Source organism: Chiroxiphia lanceolata, chromosome 12 (genome assembly GCF_009829145.1).
Source record: "Chiroxiphia lanceolata isolate bChiLan1 chromosome 12, bChiLan1.pri, whole genome shotgun sequence".
In the NCBI taxonomy this organism is placed as follows: Eukaryota; Metazoa; Chordata; class Aves; order Passeriformes; family Pipridae; genus Chiroxiphia; species Chiroxiphia lanceolata.
The window spans coordinates 19,157,426-19,181,239 of NC_045648.1; the positions used below are offsets into that span (position 1 = coordinate 19,157,426).

Genomic DNA, 23,814 nt, shown 5'->3' on the forward strand with positions numbered 1-23,814 from the left:
AACTGTGTTTATATCATCAGGAAATTTTACTTTAACTGCAAGTTACTGTACTTCATTTTTATTATCCCTTTCTTTTATAAGATAAAGATGATTTAAAGACATTTCAGAACAACCACTTTGGAATAATACTATTTTTAACATAGAGTAATTATTGTCTATTCCATTAGCAAACTGTTGTTTTCCTATGGACTACTAAAGACTTCTACATCCACAGATAATAAAAAGAAAAGAAAAAGAGAAAAGAGAACCCATCTTTTCATAAAGAAAAATATTGAGTTCTAATTTCAGGGATTTTAATATATACACTTTCTTGGACAGTTTTCGTGGGAAGTGTCCATGGTCCCTTTGAGTTATTACCAGTCCCACACAGAGCCTCACTTCTCTTCCTCTCCCTCCAGTCCTCACAGTGGGCCATTATGCTACACCAGACTGATCCAAACCTGGGAGCTGAGGGAGACACTCAAACAGGCTAGAAAGACTCTGCTGTGGTATGGCCCATAAGAGGACAGCTTTTTAAAGCATTTGTGTCTCTGCTAAAGGGTTTCTGAAGTTCCAGGTTTAAATTCCCTCTCTAAGTGCTGGAGTCTGCCCTCTGAGCACCTCACTAAAACTGAGGTAATGAGGGATATGATCAGTTTTCTGAGGGTGTTGTGACCTAGAGGCAGGTCTGATTACATCATTTGTTTTGGGTTGAGTCTCAGGAGCTTTATAAAAAGCAGTCCTAAAAGCAAGAAGAGTGAAAAGGGGAGAGGAGGGCAATAACTCTTTAGCAGAAGCTCTGTATGTGTGCATTCTGCTACTTGCCACATGTCTACAGGGGAATTTCTTCAAAGTGCAGAGAAACCTGTGAACTGCTGGAATATTATAAGTCTTTCCTTGAGATGTCAGCCAAGAGCTTCAGTGCAGTCACAGTGGCTACTGTGCTGATTTTCTTCCTAAAGATACAACTCTCAGTGCAAGCGCCGGTGAACGGTAAAGTCTTTCAGCTTTCTATTTTATTGTAACTTAGGGCAGCTCTGTGTGTGCAGGAAACTGGCCTCTTTGAATTAGTGCTACTTTAATACCATGCTCGAAGTTTATTGTATATTGTTGCAGTCTGTGGTTGTTTGGAGTCAGTACCCTTATTTCAGTTTCTCAGTACAGGTATTCTGGTATATACAGGAAAGAGAAATCTGTCCTCTGGTTTAGTTTGCATTATAGAGTTCTTTGATGCTCAGTAAGCCTTGCTTTGACATCTTTTTGTTTCTCATAGAACGAAGCAGAGACTCAGAGTTAGTGGAGGCATCACAGCTTTCCCTCTGCCCTGTTTATTTTTAAACTGGAGGGGGGGAAAGGCAATTCCTGTGAAGCATCCTCTTTCTCTTATATTTAAATAGGATTAGTTCTTTTTAGGAGTGAATGTTCATATATTCAAGCTGATTACAATCAATTTTCCCCCTTTCAAGCTAATTATCATCCACCAAGTGTTGTTATAGGATACCAGGGAGAATCATTATAAAGGGTTGTGTGAGAGGACTTGCTCAGCACATATATTCATGGGACCAAAATCCTGAAGGTTCAAACATGATCCAGAGCTGTTGGCTCCATGCAGAGCTCTGCCAAGACAAGCATTTTACCATTTTTCATATGAGCAGAATAAGGTGTGGAATTAAAACTTTTAAGGTCATCTTTTGTTGTTCATATATCCTCTGAAAAATGCCAATGTTCTCCAGCAGAATCTCCCACCTGAAGGGCAGAAGTGCTTTCCAGAATAAGAGAATAAATTCGATGCTTTCTGGGTGTTTTCTGTGACCACACAGAAGATTTGGAATTGAAAGGATGTGTTGAAAAGATATCTTACCTTGCATCCTGAAGGGAATGCTGGAGAGCTCCTATCTTAGAATTAGTACCAAGGAATGGCAAGAGCTACAGTATCTGCCTATCTCTGACATCTTCCCAAGTAGATTATCACAACTACAACCATTCCCACTTTCCCAGTTCCCAAGTGACATTGGTAAGGTATTTTTTCCCTGTCTATTGAATGAAGGGCAGATTCTCTGGCTCCAGGAACCCCCTCTGCCATGCATGGGCATTAACTGTGCCACTCACCAACACTCAACAAAGAGGCAGGAGAGTGCTCACAGAGCTGTTCACTGTTCCCCTCTAGATGTTAAGCCTCTGATTTTGGGAGGCAGTGTGACAATCTGCCTCCTCCTCATTTCATTATCAGCCAGAGTAAGGATCATAACCTTGCTCACAGTCTGAGGTTGGCAGCTCTGTATGATCATTCAGACAAGGTCAAGAAGATTCTGCCATCTGGTCACCTCTTCATCTCCTGACCTAAGCTGGATGAAAGGAGTATAAATGTGCCTCAGCCCAACCTACACCAGTTGCTGTGAATGTGCTCACCAGTAAAGTCATGATGGTAGTGAACTGCAGGTCATCAAAATGCTCACAGGCTAAGGAATATTTCACTTGGCAAAAGACTTGAAGCTTTCATATATTTTTGTGTCAAGTGGTGTAACTGGCCGTAATATTGAAAATATTTGAAATATTTGGTTGTTTTAAGGTTATTCTAGATTATGAAAATCATAGTTTTGACATTCCATACACATTTCAGTGGTCAGTAAGAGCATGAACAGAGTAGCTATTGTAGTTAAGCCAATATTTATTCAAACCCTGCTCAGATGAGGATATTTCTAAAATCTGCTGCCAGTCACTTGGTGTCTTTATACAAGTTTTACCTGCAGAATGTTCTGAGCAGAAGACACAAGGAACCCCCAAAAGACCTCACTAAGAGATAATCCCCTCCAGAGTGCAGGTGAGAGGAAAATGAGGTTTCCCATCTTGAAATCGAAGACAGTGCATGAATTCTTCTACAGGAAGAACCTGAGGTCTTCAGCCAGGATGATTACACAGCTTTGAAAATTCCAGTGTAAAAGAACAAGGCACACTGGTCCTAACAAACTGAAAGCAGAGAGTTCAGTGTTCCAGGCTGATACAAAATATCAATACAAAAGAGCCAAGTGCAGCTGTTTCTCACTTCCCTACAAATTAATCCCAAATATTTCACACAACATTCCTTGGAGAAGAGCTGTATCTGTGACCGCATTTCAGAGCACAGGAAATGCAGCCCAGAGCCATGTATTGTGCCTGTGAGGATAAATATCTGCACACTCACAGGCACACTGGGTGCTTGCAAGACTTGTGATTCAGGACTGCTTTCTAAGCAGAAGCAAAATTAAATTTGCAAAGAATGAAGATCTGCATGAGCCTGATAACCAGAACTGTTCAGGTCTGTCAGGACAAGCACCTCTAATTACACAGCAAGCTGTATGATTGCAGGTTTCAGGACTAGGAATAAAATAATTAAAAAGAGCATTTAATAAGTCAAGACATTTCCAAAGACATGTAGAGACACTGTCCCAAGTTCAGTTCCTTAAGCAGTGGGTGAGTATTGATCATTTTAACACTCATTCACCCTCCCAGGATTCTCTGAGCTCCATGGGTTCATGTATCATACTCCCTTTCTTCAAAGTCTATTTATTAATCCCTGTTTCAGTTGGCAAAGCCCAGAGCTGTACAGAAATGACTGTCCATCATTTCCCAGTGTAGCAACTGGCAAATCACTGATGTTTTTCAAACTCCTCAACTAGGCATGAGGGGGTTCGTTGTAGCTACACCCCATTTAAATTCCTTACCTTCGTAGCCAGAAAAAAATCAGGGAGGTACCTACATACAAAGTCTGTGGATATTCCACCAAAGAGAAAAAGGATAGACTGACAACAGCTTATGGGCAGGATCACAGGGATAATTATGATTACAATTTGGGCAAGAAAGGTTTCTAATCTTTGGAAGTGTCTATGGTTTGCTCAACAGCTGGGGCTGGAAAAATAGATGAAAGTATTGCACAGTGCAGTACGTGGGTTTAAGTAGCAATTTGTTTCTTTACAGAGTAAGATCAATTTCAAATATTCACAGTAATGTTTTCTTTGTCTTTGAACAGGGTCGAAGTGGTCTTATATTGGTAAGTACTAATTTGTATAATTCATACATACTAAGTTGTGGTTTTCTTCTGTGTTTTAAGGATAACATGCCAAATGTATTCTGGTGAGTATTTACTGGGTTCACTACCTTTACTCAGGTTTGGATCTGGTCAGTTGTCTTGAAATCTGTTCTTCAATCCATCAGGCTTCACATCTGGGTGACTGAGAGCCAGTTATTGGGTTCTAAATTGCCTTGTGGAATGACAGGAACTTCAGCAGACTGAGGTTGGCCCTACAACTGCAGAGGTTCCCCAAAGCCCTATTTCCTCACCAGTCACAGGCCAGCAGCACATTTGAACCTAGTTCTGCAGAGAGCATTCCTCTCCATACCCACGTGGGTCTTCATTTTTGAGTCAGAGTTCACAAATCACCTGTATCATGTTACTGAAGATTGGGTCCCCAAAAATCAGTGACAAAGTAAAATAAATCATATTCAGGAAAGCAGGGTCAATTTGTAGCTAATTGAACTAATCTGTAACTAGTCCTTTTTGTGAGCTACTGACCCTGAAGGACCTGGTGGCTGCTCAGAAAGAAGATTTATCTAGGTGTTTTCTTTTAATTGGTCAAATCCTCTAGCCAGGTATTTCCTCACTCAGAGTAGCATTTTATATGCCACATGTCCACAGAGAAGTAGCAGTACTGGGAATCTCACCAAAAAAATGCTTGTTCTTAAGCTTTTAGTGCTGCTCCAAGGCAGAACCTCTGAGGCTGAAGCTGCCTCTCAGAACTCCTCCCTTTGGCTGAGCTCCACTTTACCTGACTGGCTTCACGTAAGCAGAGGGAGAACTGTCAGCTGTGTGTGCACAGGTACTGTCTGACTGCCCTGCACACACAGACACCTCCCACTCTCATCAGGGAAAGACTCTGCCACAGTTTCATTGACAAAAGCCTGGGTTTTCTACCTTGACAGCAGCCATCAGACAAACCTAACCCTGCTGGGTAGTAACGAAAACAAGACTACTTTTGCTCCTTTTACCATCAAAGTAGAAGTTTTGCTCTCCATCCCAGGGCAGTGCTTGTTTCAATTAGTTACTTCTCCCTTTCTGGGAATTTGAGGGCCAGTGTTTATTTCCAAGTGTGTTGTTCTCAGTGCCCAACTTCATCAATTCCTGTTAAGCTCTTCCATACTGCAGTCTGATTTCTATATTCTAACGTGTGCTGGAGGATAGAGGGAAGGTTCACAAAACAGATTATCTTTTTCCTTCAACTACTGATTTCAAAATATATCTAGAAAAACATATGAAAGAAAATATATAACAGCAACTTCAAAAAATTAAAGTTGCAACTGAACTTGTACAGGGTAGTACAGAAAAGCAGAAGTGGAACATTGATCTGCACAGAGAAAACCAGGTATTAGAGAGACTTCACTAAGCCAGAGAAGAGCCTCTCCATACTCTTCTACTGATCCTGGTTCCCTATGGCAGCCTAAACCTCCCACCATTTATCTTCATCCCTGAAGCACTTTGCAATGCTTTTCACTACAGGTAAGTCAATAGGAAGGGAAGGGAAATCAAGCAATTATAATGACAGTGCAGACTGATGTCAAGATGAGGGTCAAGGTGTAAGATTAAGAGTGGAGTAGATTTGTTGAGCAGGAGAATATGTAAAGCTGATTGTGGATACAGTGTTAGCAGCTCAGGGCACAGTGGCAAAGCAAGATGACACAGCATGTGATCAGGCCTTATCTGTTCAGCACAAGCTTTCCAAAGAAATGAGCATTTGTCTTGGCTATAATGGAAACTACCACATTAGATACAGTAAATAAAAAGGCTAAACCTCTTCTCTGTTTGCTTCTTCCTTAGCCAAGCTGCAGTAATGTTATTTTTTCTTCCCGTTTTCACTCCTCTTGTATGTATCCCAAAAAAAAGTGGCTGAAGGAAACACCACAGAGCAGTGAGCTGAGGCACGAGCCCTCGGCCCTTGTGGCACAGGTTGGCTCTGTGTTCTCTGATGGACTGCTTCACCTTCTGTAAAGTGGAGAAAAAACATCAAGCACGTTGTAAGAAAAGTGTTTTCAGTTAAAGAACTGAAGGAATTGTTCTGATGCCCCACAGCTCAGGACAGCATGTGCACACAGCTGCTGGCAATGTTGCTGTGTGGCTGGAAGGTGCAGCCCTGAAGTCCTCTGCCCCAGAATAAAATTGCTAAAAGTGGATGTTGGGCTTCAATTCTTTGGATTCTGGCTTTCTGTTTCTGTAATGTGGGTGGGTCAGAAGGAAATCAGAGAACCAGAGTCATCCCTTCAGAGTGGACAAGCAGCTACAATGCAGAAAACCAGCTTTACAGACAAGTTCAATATAATAGTACCAACAGAATTACTAACCTGCTTTAGCAGTAATAGTGCCAACAGAATTATAAATGTGCTTTAGCATGTAAGGAGACAACCTCATGCTGCAATGTAGACACAAGAACTGTTGTTAACAGACAGCAGGCTAATTGTACTTGCACACTCTTTCATTCTTCTCTTGCCAAATACTCCAATTCAGTATTGGATTGGGTGCTGAGAGCCTGTGCTAAGACCCCTCCAGTTCCCCTTAGGAAATGCCAGCTCTGGTGAACACACTAAAACACACCCCAAATTTCTCATACAGCACTTGAATGCAGTAGCAGGGACAGCTACAGCTCTTGGCAATTCCTCTACCTCACAAGCTTCCCTCTGGGTATCCACACCCTGGCTCTGTGTGCCCAGAATGGTGGGACTGAGCTCTGAGTGAATGGAAACAGTGTGATTCCTCCCCCCAACACGAATATTAATTGGTCATCAGAGCAAAAGTCTGCTGGTAACACTGGTGTCTCACAGGCCTATTTTCTCCTTGTTTTAAATGAGCCCATGTGCACATCCTGGGAGCAGACCCCACTGGGGTGCTGTGGGGCTGGCTGCAGAGCCAGAGCTGTCAGAGGAGATGATACAATGGGCACAGGCAGCCCATTGAGGGTGGTTTGCTCAGCTCACTGGGCAGCCTGACTGTCCAGGGAATTATTGCTGCTTTATTTACAGACAGCTTTTATAAAACAGCCACGAGGGCACAGCCAGGCTCAGGGCTGTTTACAGTGTGGTAGGGGAACATGGTCCTGGAAAATCAAATGAAAGGCGGCAACCCCCAAGCTGGATTTGAGCAGCCTGAGTCTGCACTCCCTACACCAGGGAACGTCCCTGGCAGCACTGGGAGCAGTGGTAGCACGAGGGTCCTACTTCCACTCACACCAACAGCTCCCTGCCTTCATCTGCTCCCTCCAGCAGCTGAATAACAATGTTGAGTGGGTAGAACAGGCCCATGGCACAGTTATTGCTCTGCTGACAGTGCTGATGGGATCCTCAGAGCAGCAAACACCTTCTGAAGTGCCTGGGTCTTTCACAAAAGAAAATTAACTATGAAGATAATTTTGCAATACTTCTTATGTTAATACCTTTTGGGACTTGTAGCACAGGCCAATGTTAATACATCCACATGCTGTTTTTTATTCAATAGTGATCAGACAAAGCCTTTGTAAACACGATGTGATTTCCACTGAATTTATCTGAATGTGCTGGCACAGAAAAAGGAAAATCTGGTTCACAATCAATCATTCATTTTCAACAGACCTAGTTGAGAAATGCCTTCCAGCTGTGTGGTTTATCTACCATGGAAATCTCAATTTCACATATGCAAACCCAAGCTGCAGTGAGCTCAGCCCTTTGAGACAAGAGTTTCAAGGCACTGAAATTAGAAAGACTACGTGACAAAAGGCAGAATTTCTATAAAAACTGGTTTTGTACCAAAAAAGGTTTTTTGTTTGGTTTTGTTGGGTTTTTCTTAATTGAGCAGGAGTGAGAAACAAGCAAAAACTGCTGTAGCTTAAAGGCCTGTGAGTGAGTTGCAGAGTTATGCCAAGGAAAGGATAACTGCTAGTAAAGATCAAAGTACATAAAGACTGTGATAACTACAGCATTTTATAGAAAATACAAAAGTTTTCCTTCTGAACTGGTGATGTGGGTGTGGAAGTTCACATCTTCTGCTGCCAACTCTTTAGGGTATTCAGTTTATCCAAACATAGTACTGAAAAAATGATTTGTACTTCATGGCATGGTTTTCACTGGCTGGGACCAGACTTGTGTTTTATACATCAATTACCTATTTAATTATCAAGTCTCCAAACCTGTGATATGTAGAATATTAAAGTCTTCTTGCAAACTCACTGCCTTAAAAAACCTTTTTTAAATGATTGAGTCTTCTTACAATAAGGGCTTCTCACCAGTTTTTCTAACACTGTTTGAGTCTTAGCTCCCTGAAAAATGTTAAATAGCAGTGTCATTGTCTTGCACATCAAGTTTCAACCTAAGAAACTATCATTTCCTGGGATATCCTGATGTATATCTTCCTGGGAAATATTCTTGAGTATATATGGAATTTATGCTCTTGTGGATGTATTTGTTATTTGCCAAAAAATAGGTAGAGGATAGTATGCAGTCTTCTATAACGTCAGCATAACATTTATTAGCTTTTTTAAGGAATTTCAGTAACTTTAGGATCTAAGAGGAGAGAAATTAATGTGATTGTCAGCAAACTGGAGTAAAAGATTTAAGCTGCAGCAACATCAAGGCCTATTCATACTGAAAAGCACTGAGTCTGAATATCCACACTGCAAACAATGTCATGTGTTAACGTATGTCTTGAATAATTTTAAACAGCTTTGACAATGAAGTAAGTCTGTCTTTAAGCACCAGAATTGCACTTGCCTCTGTCACACACACTGTTTAAGTCAGGTTCACCTCCACTATCCATATACTTGGCATGTAAATAAAGTGAGCCTCTAATAATATCTTCCTGGCTGCTAATTTCCTTCAGAAAAGATCTGAACTTGCTTTGCCACTGATGACCTGATCTTCAAAGAAGCCACAAGGAATATTATAGGTTTGGAAAAGAAGCCTTCTAACCAAAGGCTCAAGGGATTTATTTTAAGAGAAGTAAGAAACTATATCCTCTGTGTTATAAGCACTTCAATGAGGAACAAAAGTGTGGTGACAACAGGCTCACAGTGAAAATCAAGCTGCTGAGGAGAGCACTAATGAAGTATCTTTTACCTGAAGAGCTTAAAGGAAGAGTAGATGTTTATTCCCTTCTGAAAGATGTGGCCTCATTGAAGCAGGGAGGCTCAGTGTCCTGTGTTATCCAGACCAGGCTGGTGATCCCAAAAGACCTTCCTGCCTTGGAAAGAATTGTGACTAATGTTCAGAGACAAGGAGAAACACAAGTTGCAAGTATTTCTTTTGGTATTTAAATCCAAATAGTCTCAGCTTACAGCTTGTGAACAGCTGCTAGCTATTAATGTGTAATTAAATCAAAGGCACAATTAAAATTCTCTTGATATTATCTATTCTTTGTAGATCCTACCTCGGGCGAAAGACTGTGATGAAGAAAAGTTTCATCAGAGTTTGAGCAAGTTATTGCAGGTCAAATTATCATAGCACCTTCCATTTTTGCAAGTTAGCTTTTCAGTGTGGGTTATGCAGTCTGGCTGGATAGAGCCAGAGAGTTTGTACAGTGAGGGACAGTCTGTGAGGGGCTGGCTTTCTGTGCACTGAACTCTGTCAACATGAAGTCACTTCTTTCAGCAATCCTCTTCAGAAGGCTGGAATAGCTGCCTTCCTGGGCCTGTGCCTGCTACTTCCATAGGGAAAAGTGATTCCTGTCAGTAAATAATCCAGCTACTGTCACAGATCCAAATGTTCATGGGCCCTGTAGAGACAATGCCATCAGGGAGGCTCAGGGGCACTGTGGCTGCCTGTGGTGCTGCTCCTGCAGGTCTAACCCTGTGAGCTGCCAGCCCTGCAGCTCCCCAGGAGTGTGACATCAGCAGCAGCTGAGACTGTCAAAAAATCGAGGGGCAGTGAAGGCAGTGAAGTGTCTCAATGTGAGATTTTTTTTTGGCATTTGGCCCTTTTCTATCCAATGGCGCAATTTTCCAACATCCAATTTTCTATCCAATGGAAAGATAAAATTGAGATTTAAAAAAAAAACTGCCTAAAAATTCAGAAAAGGCTTCCTTTCCAAATTTGGTGTTAAGGCTTGACAAATGTGTCTCTGTTGATTTGCACAGGTCCTGATGGAGAGAAGGCCTGGCCAAAGAAATACCCATTTTGTGGAGGAGTGTTCCAATCTCCAATTGACTTCCACAAGGATATTCTCCAGTATGATTCCAATCTCCTGCCTTTAGAATTCATAGGCTACAACGTGTCCTCCACTGATCATTTTACACTGACCAATAATGGTCATTCAGGTAAGGGAGCTCAGTGACAGCAGGAGTTGGGAATTGCAGGAACTCGTGGGTTTTTTTGCTTCATGGGTGAACTGCTTTGGTTATCAGATGAAATTAAACTGTGATGATAAAGCCTTCACATCTACAGCACAGGCTAGGGAAACCTGGCAATGTACTAAGGATAAATGCACGCCCAGTAAGCTGAGTTTTGAATAAAGAGTTTTAAAATAAACTCTAGGCATGTCAGAATTAATTCCTGAGCTTTTCTTACTACTTTGGTTGTGGTGCTCTGAAACAGCAACAGACTTTGTGATTCTGTTGAAAAGAGATAAATTGATAAAATATGAGTGTAATGGGTCTCTGACATCCTGGGTTATCAAAGCAGCTCAACTGAATTACATGGGCAAGGAGGGAAGGAAAAAAAAAAGAGCTAGGAGCACCATTCTGTTCCTTTGATTTCAGACAGAAACCTCTTTAGCATAAGATAAGACCAGTAAGAAGACAGAATAATAATTGGAAATAGCATACAAGCATGCCCTCCCCACTGCAGCACTTAAACAAAATGTCACTACAGTAGGTAAAGGCAGAAAAGATGCAGTCTTATAAAGATCTACTATATTGACACAATATATAATACCAGTTAGTTCCACCATTTTTCATTCCTTCCTGAGACATGTGAAGACATAGGAATAAGAACAGTTATAAAGCCCTCCTTCTTTGTATCCTTTTCTATTTTATAAGCATCAAAATAACCTGTGTTATAAAATGGCCTCTGCTCTGCTCTGGCATGTTTGGTTAAAAGATGACCAAAAGCTTCTTTTTCTCTCATTCTTTTAGTGAGGTAAACCTGCTCTATTGAACATCACAAGTCCATTCTCCTCTTAGGACATGATTCCTGGTTTTCCTCTTAATCAATTCCTCCATCAAAAGCAGTTCCTTTAAACTAGGAATGGCTGGAACACCTTTCCCCTGTGAGCCTTTTCCTAAAAGTCCTTCTTGGTCCCTAGTGAAAGACTGCACTGTCACAGTTGAATGCTTTGGGCTGATTTGAGTGACAGGCAATAGGCAGAGAAGGAAACATTGTCACTGTGGGCTTTAATGGTGCCAGGAGGCAAAAGAACATCACAGGGAGTCTGTCCCTCACATAATAGTCACTCAGGTACAGGCAAATTCCTTGTAGAGCCTTTGTCACCTGTCACTGTCACATCTCACCCCTAAAACAGAGTTTGACTACTTCCTAATGAAAGCCAAGACAAAAATGTGTTCCCCCTCAGTAAAAATGGGAATTCACTTCTAAGGTCAGTGCCCTCCTAGAAAGCAGGGGAGATGCAACCTACTCTAGAAACCTCACTTAGGTACAAATCGATTGCTCTGAGTAATAAAAAATTAGACTCTGTTGGAGTGATCATTACACAATCTGCTGCTGCCTTCTCTTTCAGCCAGGGAGGAAACCAGTAGGACACTTAGGATTGTCTGTCAGTCATTCCTACATATAATTATTGTGCTTCACCAGCCAGCTCATCCAGATATAATCACCTACTTCAGCCAGACCAAAAACAGTAGAGCTCAGAACAAGCTTTTTAGGACCATAGGCTTGCAGCTGTTCCTTCACTAAGGTTTTGAGCCCTGTTTCCCCTGAAAAACGTGTCTGGCACACTCCAGAAACAAATTATATTCACACTAGAAAGTAATAAAGAAATCAATCTGTTCTTGACATAAACTGTTGCTTTATGGAGTACCAAAAGTCTCAAGTGAACAACTGAGAACTTTCTCCTGAGTTAAGAATTACTACACCAAAAATCCCCAAACCTGGCTTGTCATCCCCACTGGAGAGTATTAGTGAGCAGAAGGGAGGGTAATGCATGCCAAGATCTCCATCCAGTCAAGAGAGAATGTTAGTTCTTAAGGTCTGGGATTATCTTGCTGCTTGACATCAATGTTCTGGGTTTTGGAAGCAGTGAGGAGAGGGAGAAGTTTATTTGGTTTTACTATGTGCTCCTAAAAGAAGATTAAGAAGCAGAGGAGTTCAATGTAACAGGAGATAAAAAATACCCTGATAAGTCTTAATTTACTAAGACATTTTCAATCATTATAAGGGGATTGAAAGAAGGCACATGAGCCTAAGTTTTGCTCCATCATATCACTAATTGTCTCTTCAATAAGTCTGAGATAAATTTGCGTTCTTCAGGGAGAAGAAAAATTTCCATTAGCAACAATTCTCACACTCAATTCCTTCATTAAGAAAGTAGAAAAAGGATGTTTTAAATTCTCCTGATTTACCTAGAAAGGGCTAAAGAGCACTGAAGTGTTTATCTCCCCCCCAGACTGAGACGGGTCTGAGTTAACAACCTGCTTTCTTCATGCTCTCTACATAATAGACAGAGTATTTTTATTTGCCCTGTTCTTGAGAGCTGTGGTATCATCTGCTCCCATCTGGGTTTGGTCTGCTTGCAGTGAAAATGTACCTGTCACCTACCATGTCCATCAGGAACCTCCCTTTTGAATACACTGCATCTCAACTCCACCTGCACTGGGGGAACCGCAACAAGTCCGAAGGCTCGGAGCACACCGTGGGTGGGAAGCATTTTGCAGCAGAGGTAAGACAAGCTCAGGCCAGGGAAAGGGCAAAGAAGGGTGGGCAGGTCCCACTCACTGCTTCAAAGTGGGATCTGTGTCCTAGGGATAAGGCTGTAAAAGGCTGCTAAGATCTGGGTATATACTAAAAAACGGATTGTGCAAAAAAAGGTGGACTCTGATGTACTGTCACTAAGCCAGGGAGTTAGAACCTGGGCTCCAAACTCAGAGCTGGAACAAGGTCACTTGAGTCATTTCAAGATATTTGGTACCTTGGTTCTTCTCTGTAAACCAGGTATATCTTTTAGCTGCATGGCACTGCTGCTCTATTTACCTTTGCTCACCTTCTTCTATCCAGTGAAGAACTATTTGCTACCTTTTCTAATCTTAAATGATGGATTTGGGAATAGATTTTGATAGGAAGTGCCAATCAGATATTTACCTCAAAATTATTAGAAGTCAGTCAGAATAATTTGTTTGCATAACAGCACTTTAGGAATCCATTTCTTCTCTGTTTAACACTGAGTTTTGTGTTCTAAATATTGAAGTGTTAAGGTGGGATTTTTTCCAGAAAAATTTACTAGTACTACAGTCAAGATGCTTTGAAGCTGAAGTCATTGATCCTCTTCCCCCCTTCATTATGAGGGTTGTGGGGTGTGTGTAACTTGGCTACAGCAGGGCTGGAGGTGGGACTCCCGGGACCTTTTGCTTTTCTCTAAAAGGATCTTACACCCAGAAATCACTAAAGGACCCCCTTGTATTGTCTTATCCTGAGGTGGCTGAGTTGGTCCTTTTTAGCTGTGAAACAGAAATGTGAGCATGACTCACATGTTACTATAACAAAGTATCCCCTTCTTTGTAGCTGCATATTGTGCATTACAACTCCGAGAAATATCCAGATGTAACAGCAGCAATGGACAAAGAGGATGGACTGGCAGTTCTGGCTGTTCTCCTCGAGGTAGGATCCTTTGGGGTTTTGTTGGTGTTTAGAATATGCTTTCAATCATTAAGTCATCAATGTACAAGATTATCTAGATCATTTAACAATACAGTGGCTGAATAAAGGTTTTTCCTTTCCCCTCTCACCAATAAAAGGTCAGATTCCAGCAGCACATACCAAAACAGGAACACATCCTGAGAAAAGAGGAATTCTGACTATTGTCTCATGGTTTTCAGTAAATTAACTTCAGCTATGTTAAATCCATTTTTGCATTCATTTACAAACTGATGATTGGTAGGGTTTATCAAACAGGAGGCAACAGTGAATTCCCAGCTCACTTCCTCAGAATTGCTGGAGCCTGGAGCAGTTTTGACCCAGCAGAGGCACAGGCAGGCACAGCCCTGCCTTTGACCACCATATGTAATTAGGATTTAACCACAGACTTCATGCTGCTCTCTTCTCAGATTCTTTGAATCACAGTTTACAGTAAAGAAGTAAATTCAGTGACCTTTTTAACAGGACAGAAGAACAACTTTCCAATTTTCCTCTCTAAAGCCCCACATACAAAGATAATAATGATCATAAACAGGTTTTATTTTAGTATCTTGTGTGTATATGTCTCTCTTTTCTTGAGGATTAAAACTTTTCATAAGATAACTGTAAAGATAATTTTTAAATGTGAGGATTTTCTGCAGCATAGAAACCCAAACCTCCAGGCTTTCACATTTCCATCAAAAAAGTGAAAATGTTCTAGTTAGCAGACAAAGCTCTCATTAATGCTATCCCAGCTCACTTCCTAGCAGCTCTAAGATTTTGACAGTAATTTTGTGTTACATTTCAGTTAATCTGGAAGTTGCAGCTGTGAAAAGTTTCAGAGTATTGTATATTTTGCTAGGGAATAATACTGATATTCTGGTTATTTCCAAGCAATGGTATTTAAAACTCAAATTAGGGAACAATGGAGATTAGATCTTTGAAAAACTTTCAGCCAGCTGGTGGTTGTTGCAATTGATCTAAGGACACCAGTTTACTGTGTCTGGTTGTCAGAGGAGTTGCTAAGCACCAACTCTGAAGAATTCATGAAAAAAAGGCACTGATTATCAGACAGAAAAGCTGCTGGTAGCAGTTGAAAAAGATGGTCTTTGTTGATAGTTGAGTTATAGCCCTTGCCAGTGGTACCCAATGGTGTCATTCTTTATCTTCCTCGACTGAGAGGAGCAGCAGACTGAAAAATGCTCGTGGGTGGAAAATTGTGGCTTTGATGAGAAAGCAGCAGAGGATCTGAGAAGCCTGTCAGTTGAGAACTTATGCCTGCAAGGTTCTCAGAGGAAATGGTTTCTCTCCTTTTGCTCAGCACTCTGAACAGGCAAGAGCAACAGGGGCTTTCAAGGGCACACTAAAGTCTACACTGCTGTTGTTAAGGCAGCTCTGACAGCTCTCAGTGGGAGCATAACTGTGCTCTGAGGACAGTGTTAGAGTTTTGAGTTATAAAATCCCTTATGCCACTCTGGTACATGAATATCTGGACAGTGGGGACACTTGCCTTGTGACAGGCATCCAGTACAGCCAGAGGAGCACAGACTCACAGTGCACAGTTGTTTAACAGTGTGATCATTTCAGATCGGACCCTTCAACCCCTCCTATGAAAAGATCTTCAGGCACTTCCGGAACGTGAAGTACAAGGGTGAGTGGCTGCACCGCACTGACAATGGCTGAGGGTGTCAGGAGCCACCCTGAGGGGGATTGAACTGGCTGAAGAAACAGCCCAGAGATCTCAGACAAACCTGTCCCAAACTGAGAGACCTCCAAATGCAGTGCAGACCTCCAAATGCAGTGTATGGCTGCCATGCACCACGTGTTCCTGGCTGGGCCTTATTTCTTGCACACTGTGGCTTTTAGTTAATCTGGCCTTCAGTTTATCTTACAGGATTCATATTTGATATCTAAGACAAGATTTGTACATAGAAACCCTAAAAAGCTTTGTTCCTTACTGAACTGGGACTATCTCTGCTAAAAGGTATTTTTCCTATCCCAGTGATATGACACCAAAAACATCTACTTACTGAAAAGCAAATTCACTTCACTGGTGCACTGCATGTATAGGAATGATGCAGGATTTTACATGAATCCCCTTTTTAGATCAGAAGGTCCAAGTGCCTGGTTTCAACGTTGGAGAACTGCTCCCTGCCAGGCTGGATGAGTTCTATCGCTATGAAGGATCCCTGACAACTCCTCCCTGCTACCCCAGCGTTCTCTGGACAGTTTTCAGACACCCTGTTACAATTTCACAGGAACAGGCAAGTTTCAATAGAGCACATGTTTCCCTGGCTGGGGTCAGAACAGTAAATGCATATTCTCATTTCCTGGATTGCTCTTATCTTCCTGTAAAAGTGAAAGAGAGCCATTGCTAAAAGCCTTCAAGTGGGAAGAACAGCACAGAAGTGACATAAATCAATACCTTGTTCAGTTTGGAGTTAGCATGTTTTCAGTTGACCAGAATAAATAAATGACAGACAACAGCATAGCCATTGGTACAGTATCAGCTTGAAAACATCACAGTCAAGTGAGATTAATTTCTGTTTTCACTGTGTCCTTACTCCCTGTGTAAAGACCTTCCATGAGTTACTTGCAGATTACTTTGTTCACACTCCATGTCTGAATACCACTCACTAAGCATTTTAGTGCTACTTGGATCCTGACTTAGGTATGACAGGTTGGGTAGATGTTAAGTTTCTAAAAAGCATGTGATGTGTTATTGGTCAGCCTTGGATCCCTAGTGTTTCTCCCAACTGATATTTTTTGTGCTCATCTAATTAACATCTTTTGTTCTTAGGTGGCCACTTACACAAACTATAATAAACTCACAGTCACTATCTTCTGATTCACCTAATTATAGACATAGGGGAAAATGTTATTATCAAAGTCTCTGATTAAATCACTGCATGCTCCTCATTATGAAAATCCATTCTTACCTTTGTCCACTCTGTCAGATCGTGTCTTTAGCAGAGTAAAGAGTTCTTTCATAAAGTAGCTTTTAATACTGCTTAGGAGTTAGACTGTGCTAAGGGGAACATGCTGGAAAAGGCCACCATGTTTCCTCCCCTCCAGTTTTCCTGGCAGATAATCACTAAGCAGGATTAGTGTTATCAGGATGTAAACAAAACACAGGTATGCATTTGGAGATGCCTCACTCTTTACACAGTATTCTGTATTTGGGCTCACAGGCCACATAAGACCTAAGTACCACTTAATTATCCCCTTCCCTTTGATTTCAAACACACTCCCAGTGATCACACCCTGCTTTCTCTGGATCCTGGGAGCTGAACAGGGTGCTTCCCTTTCTAGCTCCTGGCCCTGGAAACAGCCATGTACTGCACGGAGAGTGACGACCCAGAGCCCCTGGAAATGGTGGATAACTTCAGGAACGTTCAGGAATTTCATGAAAGACTGGTTTTCATCTCCTTCCGTGAAGGTAAGTTGTGTGAATGCTTCTGTGCAAAGAAACAGTGCCCAGTCCTTTGGGGACACTTGAAATACTGAGGTGGCAGTGCTGTTGCATCTGTACCACTGCAGAAATACAGCAATCTCATTTCCCAGCAGATCCCTTTGTTCCCTTTTCTTCTCTTACTGCACTGTTGCATGGGCAGCTGTACAAGAATAAGGTACTCACAGAGTACATAAGAATTATTTTTTCCACAGGGGGTGTCAGGCAAGACCTGCAACCCTCCTGATCAAAGGCAAGGAGGTAAAAGAAGAAAAACACATTTGGCCTTCTGATGCTTAGCAGAAGTATTTGCTGTCACTACAAACACTGGACACCTTAAGCTGGCCTTGCCTCACCAGTGATGTTTGCTGGTTCTCAGCAGTGCCAGGCTTGGTTTTAAGCAGACCACACACTTGAAGGGAATCACAACTCTGCCTTTCAGGGACACTGCTTTGGGGAAATCACACAGAATCAGAGGAGGTCCTTGAGGAATTCAAATTTGACAAATAAAAATAATTCATAACACTGGATTGTGTGATCCAGTGTTACAAATAAAAAAAAAAGTCATCTTATGAGGAAAAACTGATTTAAAAGCTTAATTATGCAGGGTTACACAATGGCAATGCATAGGTTTGGTGGGGGGTTTGCACAAAAGTCTGCATCTGTGGTGAGGAGCTGAGCTGTACCCACAGGAAGGCATTGGAGTATATTGTTTGTGCCAAATGTATTGTTCCAAATTCTTTGTAGTCTTGTGAACAAATACTCTCAGGCGACTGTGAAGGGGGCACATACACTGAGGGCAGAGGAGTCTAGGCAAGCCCCTTTACTGTTTGAAAAGGAGACTAAAAGATTTCTAAAAGAAAAAGGAGACAGCACAAAAAAGATTGGCCAAGCAGTAAACTTTCAAATTAATAAAATGTATTAGGACATCATTTCACCCTCGCCTGCCAGTTTCTTCACCGTTTAGATGAAAGAACAAAGCACAGGAGTTGTGTATATTGAGAAATGTCACACAGCAGCCACTGCAGGGACAGTTCCCTGCAGACACATTGCAGTAACTGTTCTTGCCATTCCCCCCTGCAGACAGACCATTTCATAACAGATCTCTTCTGATGTAAAGCTATAAAGAAGAGTGAAAATCAGAGGTCAGCCAAAAAAACCCCCGGCAAAACATTTCTCTGCAATCAGTGCTGATTTAGCCTTGTCACCCAAAGGTGGCTGATCTCCTGTCAGTTCAGCTGCACCAGACCCCCAGCCAGAGCAGTGTGGGGCATCAGCAGCGTTTGGCCCTTACTTGAAGCAAATCTCCATCTTTGAGATAAAACCCAGAGACAATGTCAAAAGTCCTCCTGTGGCTGGGGGCCATTTCAGTTCTCATGGCAACATTTTAAAGTCTTTCTGAAGCTTCCTGTAAGAGGAACTACCATGAAGTTTCTTTTGAGTGCCTTCTCTGGAATTAATGCACATAATTAGTAATTATTTAAATTTATCAAAATTTATCAATTTATCAAAATTTATCAAAATTCAATACCTGGTGGACTTGGCAGGGATATTGTTGATTCCTAACCACACCCAAGAGGTAGTGATTTTCTGAGGCAGACTGGTCAGTCAGAAATGAAAAATGCACTTATCCATCTGTTCCTTAAGTTCACTTTTCAGCACTGACTTACATTCTTTCTGTAAATCACACTCAGTACTTAAAAGTAGAAGGTGGAGAGTTACAATCCATGATCCCAGTAACTGAAAATCAGACACTAAATTTTCATCCAGGAATCTCCAAACACTTCACAGAAATAGCATAAGCATTATTTCCATCCGTGGGGGGAAATCTGACCCAGATGTGACTTTCTCAAAACTGTTGCTGTGAACCAGTGCCAAACCCAATAATAACATTTGGCTCCCCCTCTGCTAAGCCACATTATTTGGCTCCCATGCAGAGGTGACACCAGCTACAGAAACATTTTCAATGTCTCTTTAAAGCTGGCATGGTTTAGCAGAGTTAAATGGTGTGGCTTATTGCCCATCCTGCTGTTCTTACCCAAGAACTGGTCTTTATGGCTATGAAAGAGGCTGCTCAGTGCTACTTGAATAGAAACTCCATTCAGTCCAACAACATTTAATTACAGAAGCTCATTGACTCTATCAGTGAACCATAGAAAAAATGTTCAACCCATTTCAGAAAAGGTATTCATGGCCCCTGTAATCTCACATTCCTCTCACCACAGTCACAAAGGCTCCCTCACAGGTGCAGCCCCTCACCTAAAGGGCAAAAAAAGAAAGACAAAGAAGAAAAAAAATGTTGCCACCAAAGCACAGTTCAGCCCAGCTGGCTGGGGGCTGGAAGTGCCCAGCCTGATGCAGCTGAACCACAGGTAGGAACAGAGCACACCTGAGAAGGGAAGGAAAAGCCATAAAGGGATCATGGCTTGGGCCAGGCAACCCCAGAAATTTGTGAAAGAAGTCCCGTTGTGCACACCTAGAGCCCAGCTAAGCAGCTGTTCAGAGCAACTTTTCTACCCTTTCAGTGCCAAGGCTGCCACCTCCACCTGAGCACAGAGGCCACAAGATGAGGCCACTGGCCTGTGTTTGGCATCAAAATTGCAAATGACTGAAGTGTTCAGTCATCCACATTTTTGATGCCAATAATTAATATCAAAAATCATGCTCACTCTTAACAAGAGTACATTTCAAAAGGTCTCTAATCTTGAAGGATTATGCAGCAAAACTCACATATGTTCATAATGTATTCTGGCTGTCAGCAATCTATTCCAATGAAATCAGCTTCACGTTCATGCAGCTGGAATTTGTTATGTTCAAACCTTCCACTGCCCACGAGCTCAGTGGGAACTGGTGTCTAGTTTTGGTTATGGTACCATACTGGAATTCTATCTAAGCAAATTTTGTAAGAAGATTGTCTCATCAGACAGAAATGCTCCCTAACCTTCCTCTTCAAACTACAAGCTCTTTTTTCTACAGTTATCTATTTGGTGTTGTATTTTCTTGTCCATTTGATGCACCTTTACTATAACAAAACTCCCTTTTTGTAAAATAGCTCTCCTTCAACTCCATGGATTCTGAGCTTCTTCCGTTCAGTTGGAATTAAAATTAATAATGAGTTAAGTGGGATAAGGCTAAATGCCAGGTTTTACATTTTGGTTTTCTCAACAGCTGATTAAAAATAGAAAATATTTAGATGGAATATATGAAACCTGTCAGTTTGAAAAAGTTCTGATGTTGCTTAGAGAGAAATAGTCATTGGATAAAATGTAAAATCCAATGAATTAAGAAAATGCAGTTAAGAGAGCTCACCTTCAGGATCTTTGGGGAGGCCAAAATAAATAAAAATGCTTTATTGCCAAAATACGTATATGAAGGTCACTAGAAAATATAGAATTATAATTATAATACTTAACATCTCTATGCAAACAAGGGAACACTCAGATCTTCATGCCACTATCCTGAATTCATTCTTACCTTCTTCAGTGCCTTTAAGTAATATTCTCAACAGCAAAGCAGATCACTTTTCAGCTCTCCACACTCAATGGTGTTCTGCCTTGAAAAGACAAAAGGCTTTGAATTTAACAGCCTAACTTGCCTGGGTTTACTTCTTTAGTTCTGCTTATGATCTCTTATACATTATAGCACAAAAATCAAGATTTTCTGACCTCTCTGCCTGTGCATGTTGGTGCTGTGACTCCAGTGTGTGTCTGACTTCCCAGCACGGTGAGCTGTGGATCCAGCTGTGGGAGCAGGACCTTCCAGGGCACATCTGTGCAAAGTTATCCACTCCATAATCACAAAACAGGCTGCAGGAAAGCTGCAGCTGCAGAATGCAAATGTTATGACACCTTAGGCACTAACCTTCTGCTCTCAAGTCAAGGATATTGACAGTTGTGGATGCTTTCCCTCCCTCCCCAGGTTTTGTTGTTTCTGCTGTGATAGCCTGCATCCTGGCAGTCCTCACCATCCTTGCAGTAGCCTTGTGGCTCCTGAGGAAGAGAAGGTAAGATGTCTGCCTGTCACATCACAGAAAAGGAAGCCAATCCAAATTTTAACTCCGACACAAAGAAGTGCTTGTGAGTCTAAGTAACGTTTGATCTTTTATAAGACATGATCTCTTCCTACAAACTTTGATTTGTTTTTGTCACTGTAGACATTATTTCCCCTGTATCATACACTCCAAAGAAATTGTTTTATTGCCAGCAAAATATGTTTATTTGGCTGAAAGCTCTCTCCGTGCTGCAACCTCTGTGCCAGAGTGGCCACCGTTCTGCCGTTGTAGGAGTGGCTGGGTTTTGTGAAAAGCAAACATATACAGTTGTTTTTCCACAAAATAATAATTGCTGGAGCAGAGCTCAAGTAAACCCTTAAAAGATGCAAGGCCAGGAAACAGAGAATTGTGTGTGAGAATCAGGGAGAACACAACCCCCAGAATATTTCCTAGAACAGTGAGGGAAACGAAGAGAATGGAATTTTAGAAAAACCCTCCCAAAGTTTACATTATTTTAGGGGAAGAAATATGTATTGTTAAAAGATCATTTAGCCACTGTTTGCCAACAAAGCCAAATCCTGGGAAAAAAATCTAAGATTACAAACTTTCCTACAAACTGATCCCTTTGCATCCTACATTGACTCTGCACACAGAATGTGTTCTGAAATATTTGCAACAATAAGCTACGGTGACATTTGCACTGGTACAGAGAAAAATAATCTCATGCATGCATAATGGACCATCTTAAGTAACTAATGATGCTTTTCCTTCATTGGCATTGCAGTTATTTAATACATTTGTTTTATTTTAGCTGCAAAAAGGAAGGGCAAGACAACAGAGGAGTCATCTACAAACCAGGCACGTGCAAGGAGGAAGACCCCTCCAAAATGTGATGCCCTGCTCTGTCACAAAAGCCCCTTTTCATTCACAGCACTGATTTACTTTGGATTGGTGGTCTCTTGTTCTTGGCTAATGATAAGCCTCAAGAGAGTACTAAAAACAGGTACCAGCCAAAAGTTTTGTGTAGCCCTCATTCCCTTGTTTTCCAGGGAGATCTGATCAGTGAATACCCCTGAGCTGAATTCCTCACCACATTCCTTTCATGTCTGCTGCTCGCTGAGTCTGGGTGTTTTAATTGATTTTACAGTTAATCCTAAACTCCAGTTTTATGGTTTGTTTAGCACAGGCTTTCCCACAGGTGTTCCAATCTGAACACTCTCATCAAGCTACAAGAACTGTTCCCTGCTAAATCAGGGTATTGGTTTCAGCATCGTGAATAAAAACAAGATAAAGGGCAAACTGTATTTGAGATAAGAGTTTGAACTGGGTTGTTCAGCTGATGCAGTTTTTAGAAGCAGAGCAAATGATGCCAGTACATTCACCAGTGGAGCTGGAAAGGAGGAAAAGGGAAGTGTAAATGCAATGGGAGCCACAAGGATTATTAATGGAGTTCAAACCCAGGAACTCAGTGCTGAAAAAACACTACTGCTAGAGGAACAGCTCAGCTTCCAGACATCACCCAGCCTCACAAATCTGCTGGGGAGGCCAGCCCTGGCTGTCACTGAAATGAGAGAAGCATCATGTCTCATTATCCTGCTCTTATTTATAGTGTGTGTATGAATGATGTGGAGATAATGCAGTTGCTGCTGCTTTTAAGCAGACTTGTCATTTAATCATAAATCCTGATTGATTTTACAGTGTATATTACAGCTGCAATTAAACAGTAGATGGTTTTGCTGATTTAGTTCTCTGACTTCAGTAATTTAATCCCTAGAGAATAATCTAAATTATCTTTTCAGACCTTATAAGATAGATACTTGAGTCTCATTATACATTTCTGAAGGTGAGAAGCATAAACCTGACCCTGTTTCCACTGGAGACAATGTGGAATGTCATTGACTTCAGGAAGAAAAGGGTGGAGCCAGCCCAGCCCCCATGCATGCAGAATTCCTCTTGAACTGGACATTTAAAGTGAGGATCTGAAGTGCTTGTACTCAGTACACACAGAGGAAGTGAGAGAGTACAGGCTTATTCCTAAAATAACTCCAGGTCTGAACGCTGCTGAACACCACAACCTGAACTTCACACTTGGAGCCATCTTACATTCAGTAGCAGCACCACCACAGTTGGGATTTTAAATAAATAAACTCTTATAACGTGTGTTTTCTCCTTTAAAAAAGGCAGATGCAGACAGTTTCAGCATAGAATGTTTTAGATTCTTCCCCTTCCATCCCCAAGAAAACTGTTTACTGTCAAAACCAAGCTTTTGAGTGCCATGAGAAATAACTTGTTACTTACTGTATATGAAATTTAGGAGCGCAATCTTACAACTAGACACATTGCATATTCCAGCATTTTTATCTCACATAAACAAATACATGAAGGTCATCTTGTTGAAGTGTTTGAAATTATTTAAAAAGCAGCAGTTGTGTGCTATGGGGAGTGTTACTTACTGTTTGAATAATGGTGTTTAAAGACAAGATCAGATAATAAATTTTTATGCTTTTTCTTTGGTTTCTCTTGTTTCTTCTTGAAGAGTCACATTTTATTGTGTATTTTAATC

General features: G+C 41.4%; 1 protein-coding gene across 1 annotated transcript; it reads left to right on the forward strand.

The window, feature by feature from the left end:
• Positions 1–747: 747 nt before the first annotated feature.
• Positions 748–23,733, forward strand: CA12 (carbonic anhydrase 12). Its single transcript, XM_032699673.1, has 10 exons — positions 748–972; positions 3,986–4,006; positions 10,104–10,283; positions 12,717–12,859; positions 13,699–13,794; positions 15,397–15,460; positions 15,916–16,073; positions 17,122–17,248; positions 21,179–21,263; positions 22,063–23,733. The coding sequence occupies exons 1-10, from the start codon at positions 783–785 to the stop codon at positions 22,142–22,144; spliced, it is 1,146 nt and encodes a 381-aa protein (XP_032555564.1). The 5' UTR covers positions 748–782; the 3' UTR covers positions 22,145–23,733.
• Positions 23,734–23,814: the final 81 nt, after the last annotated feature.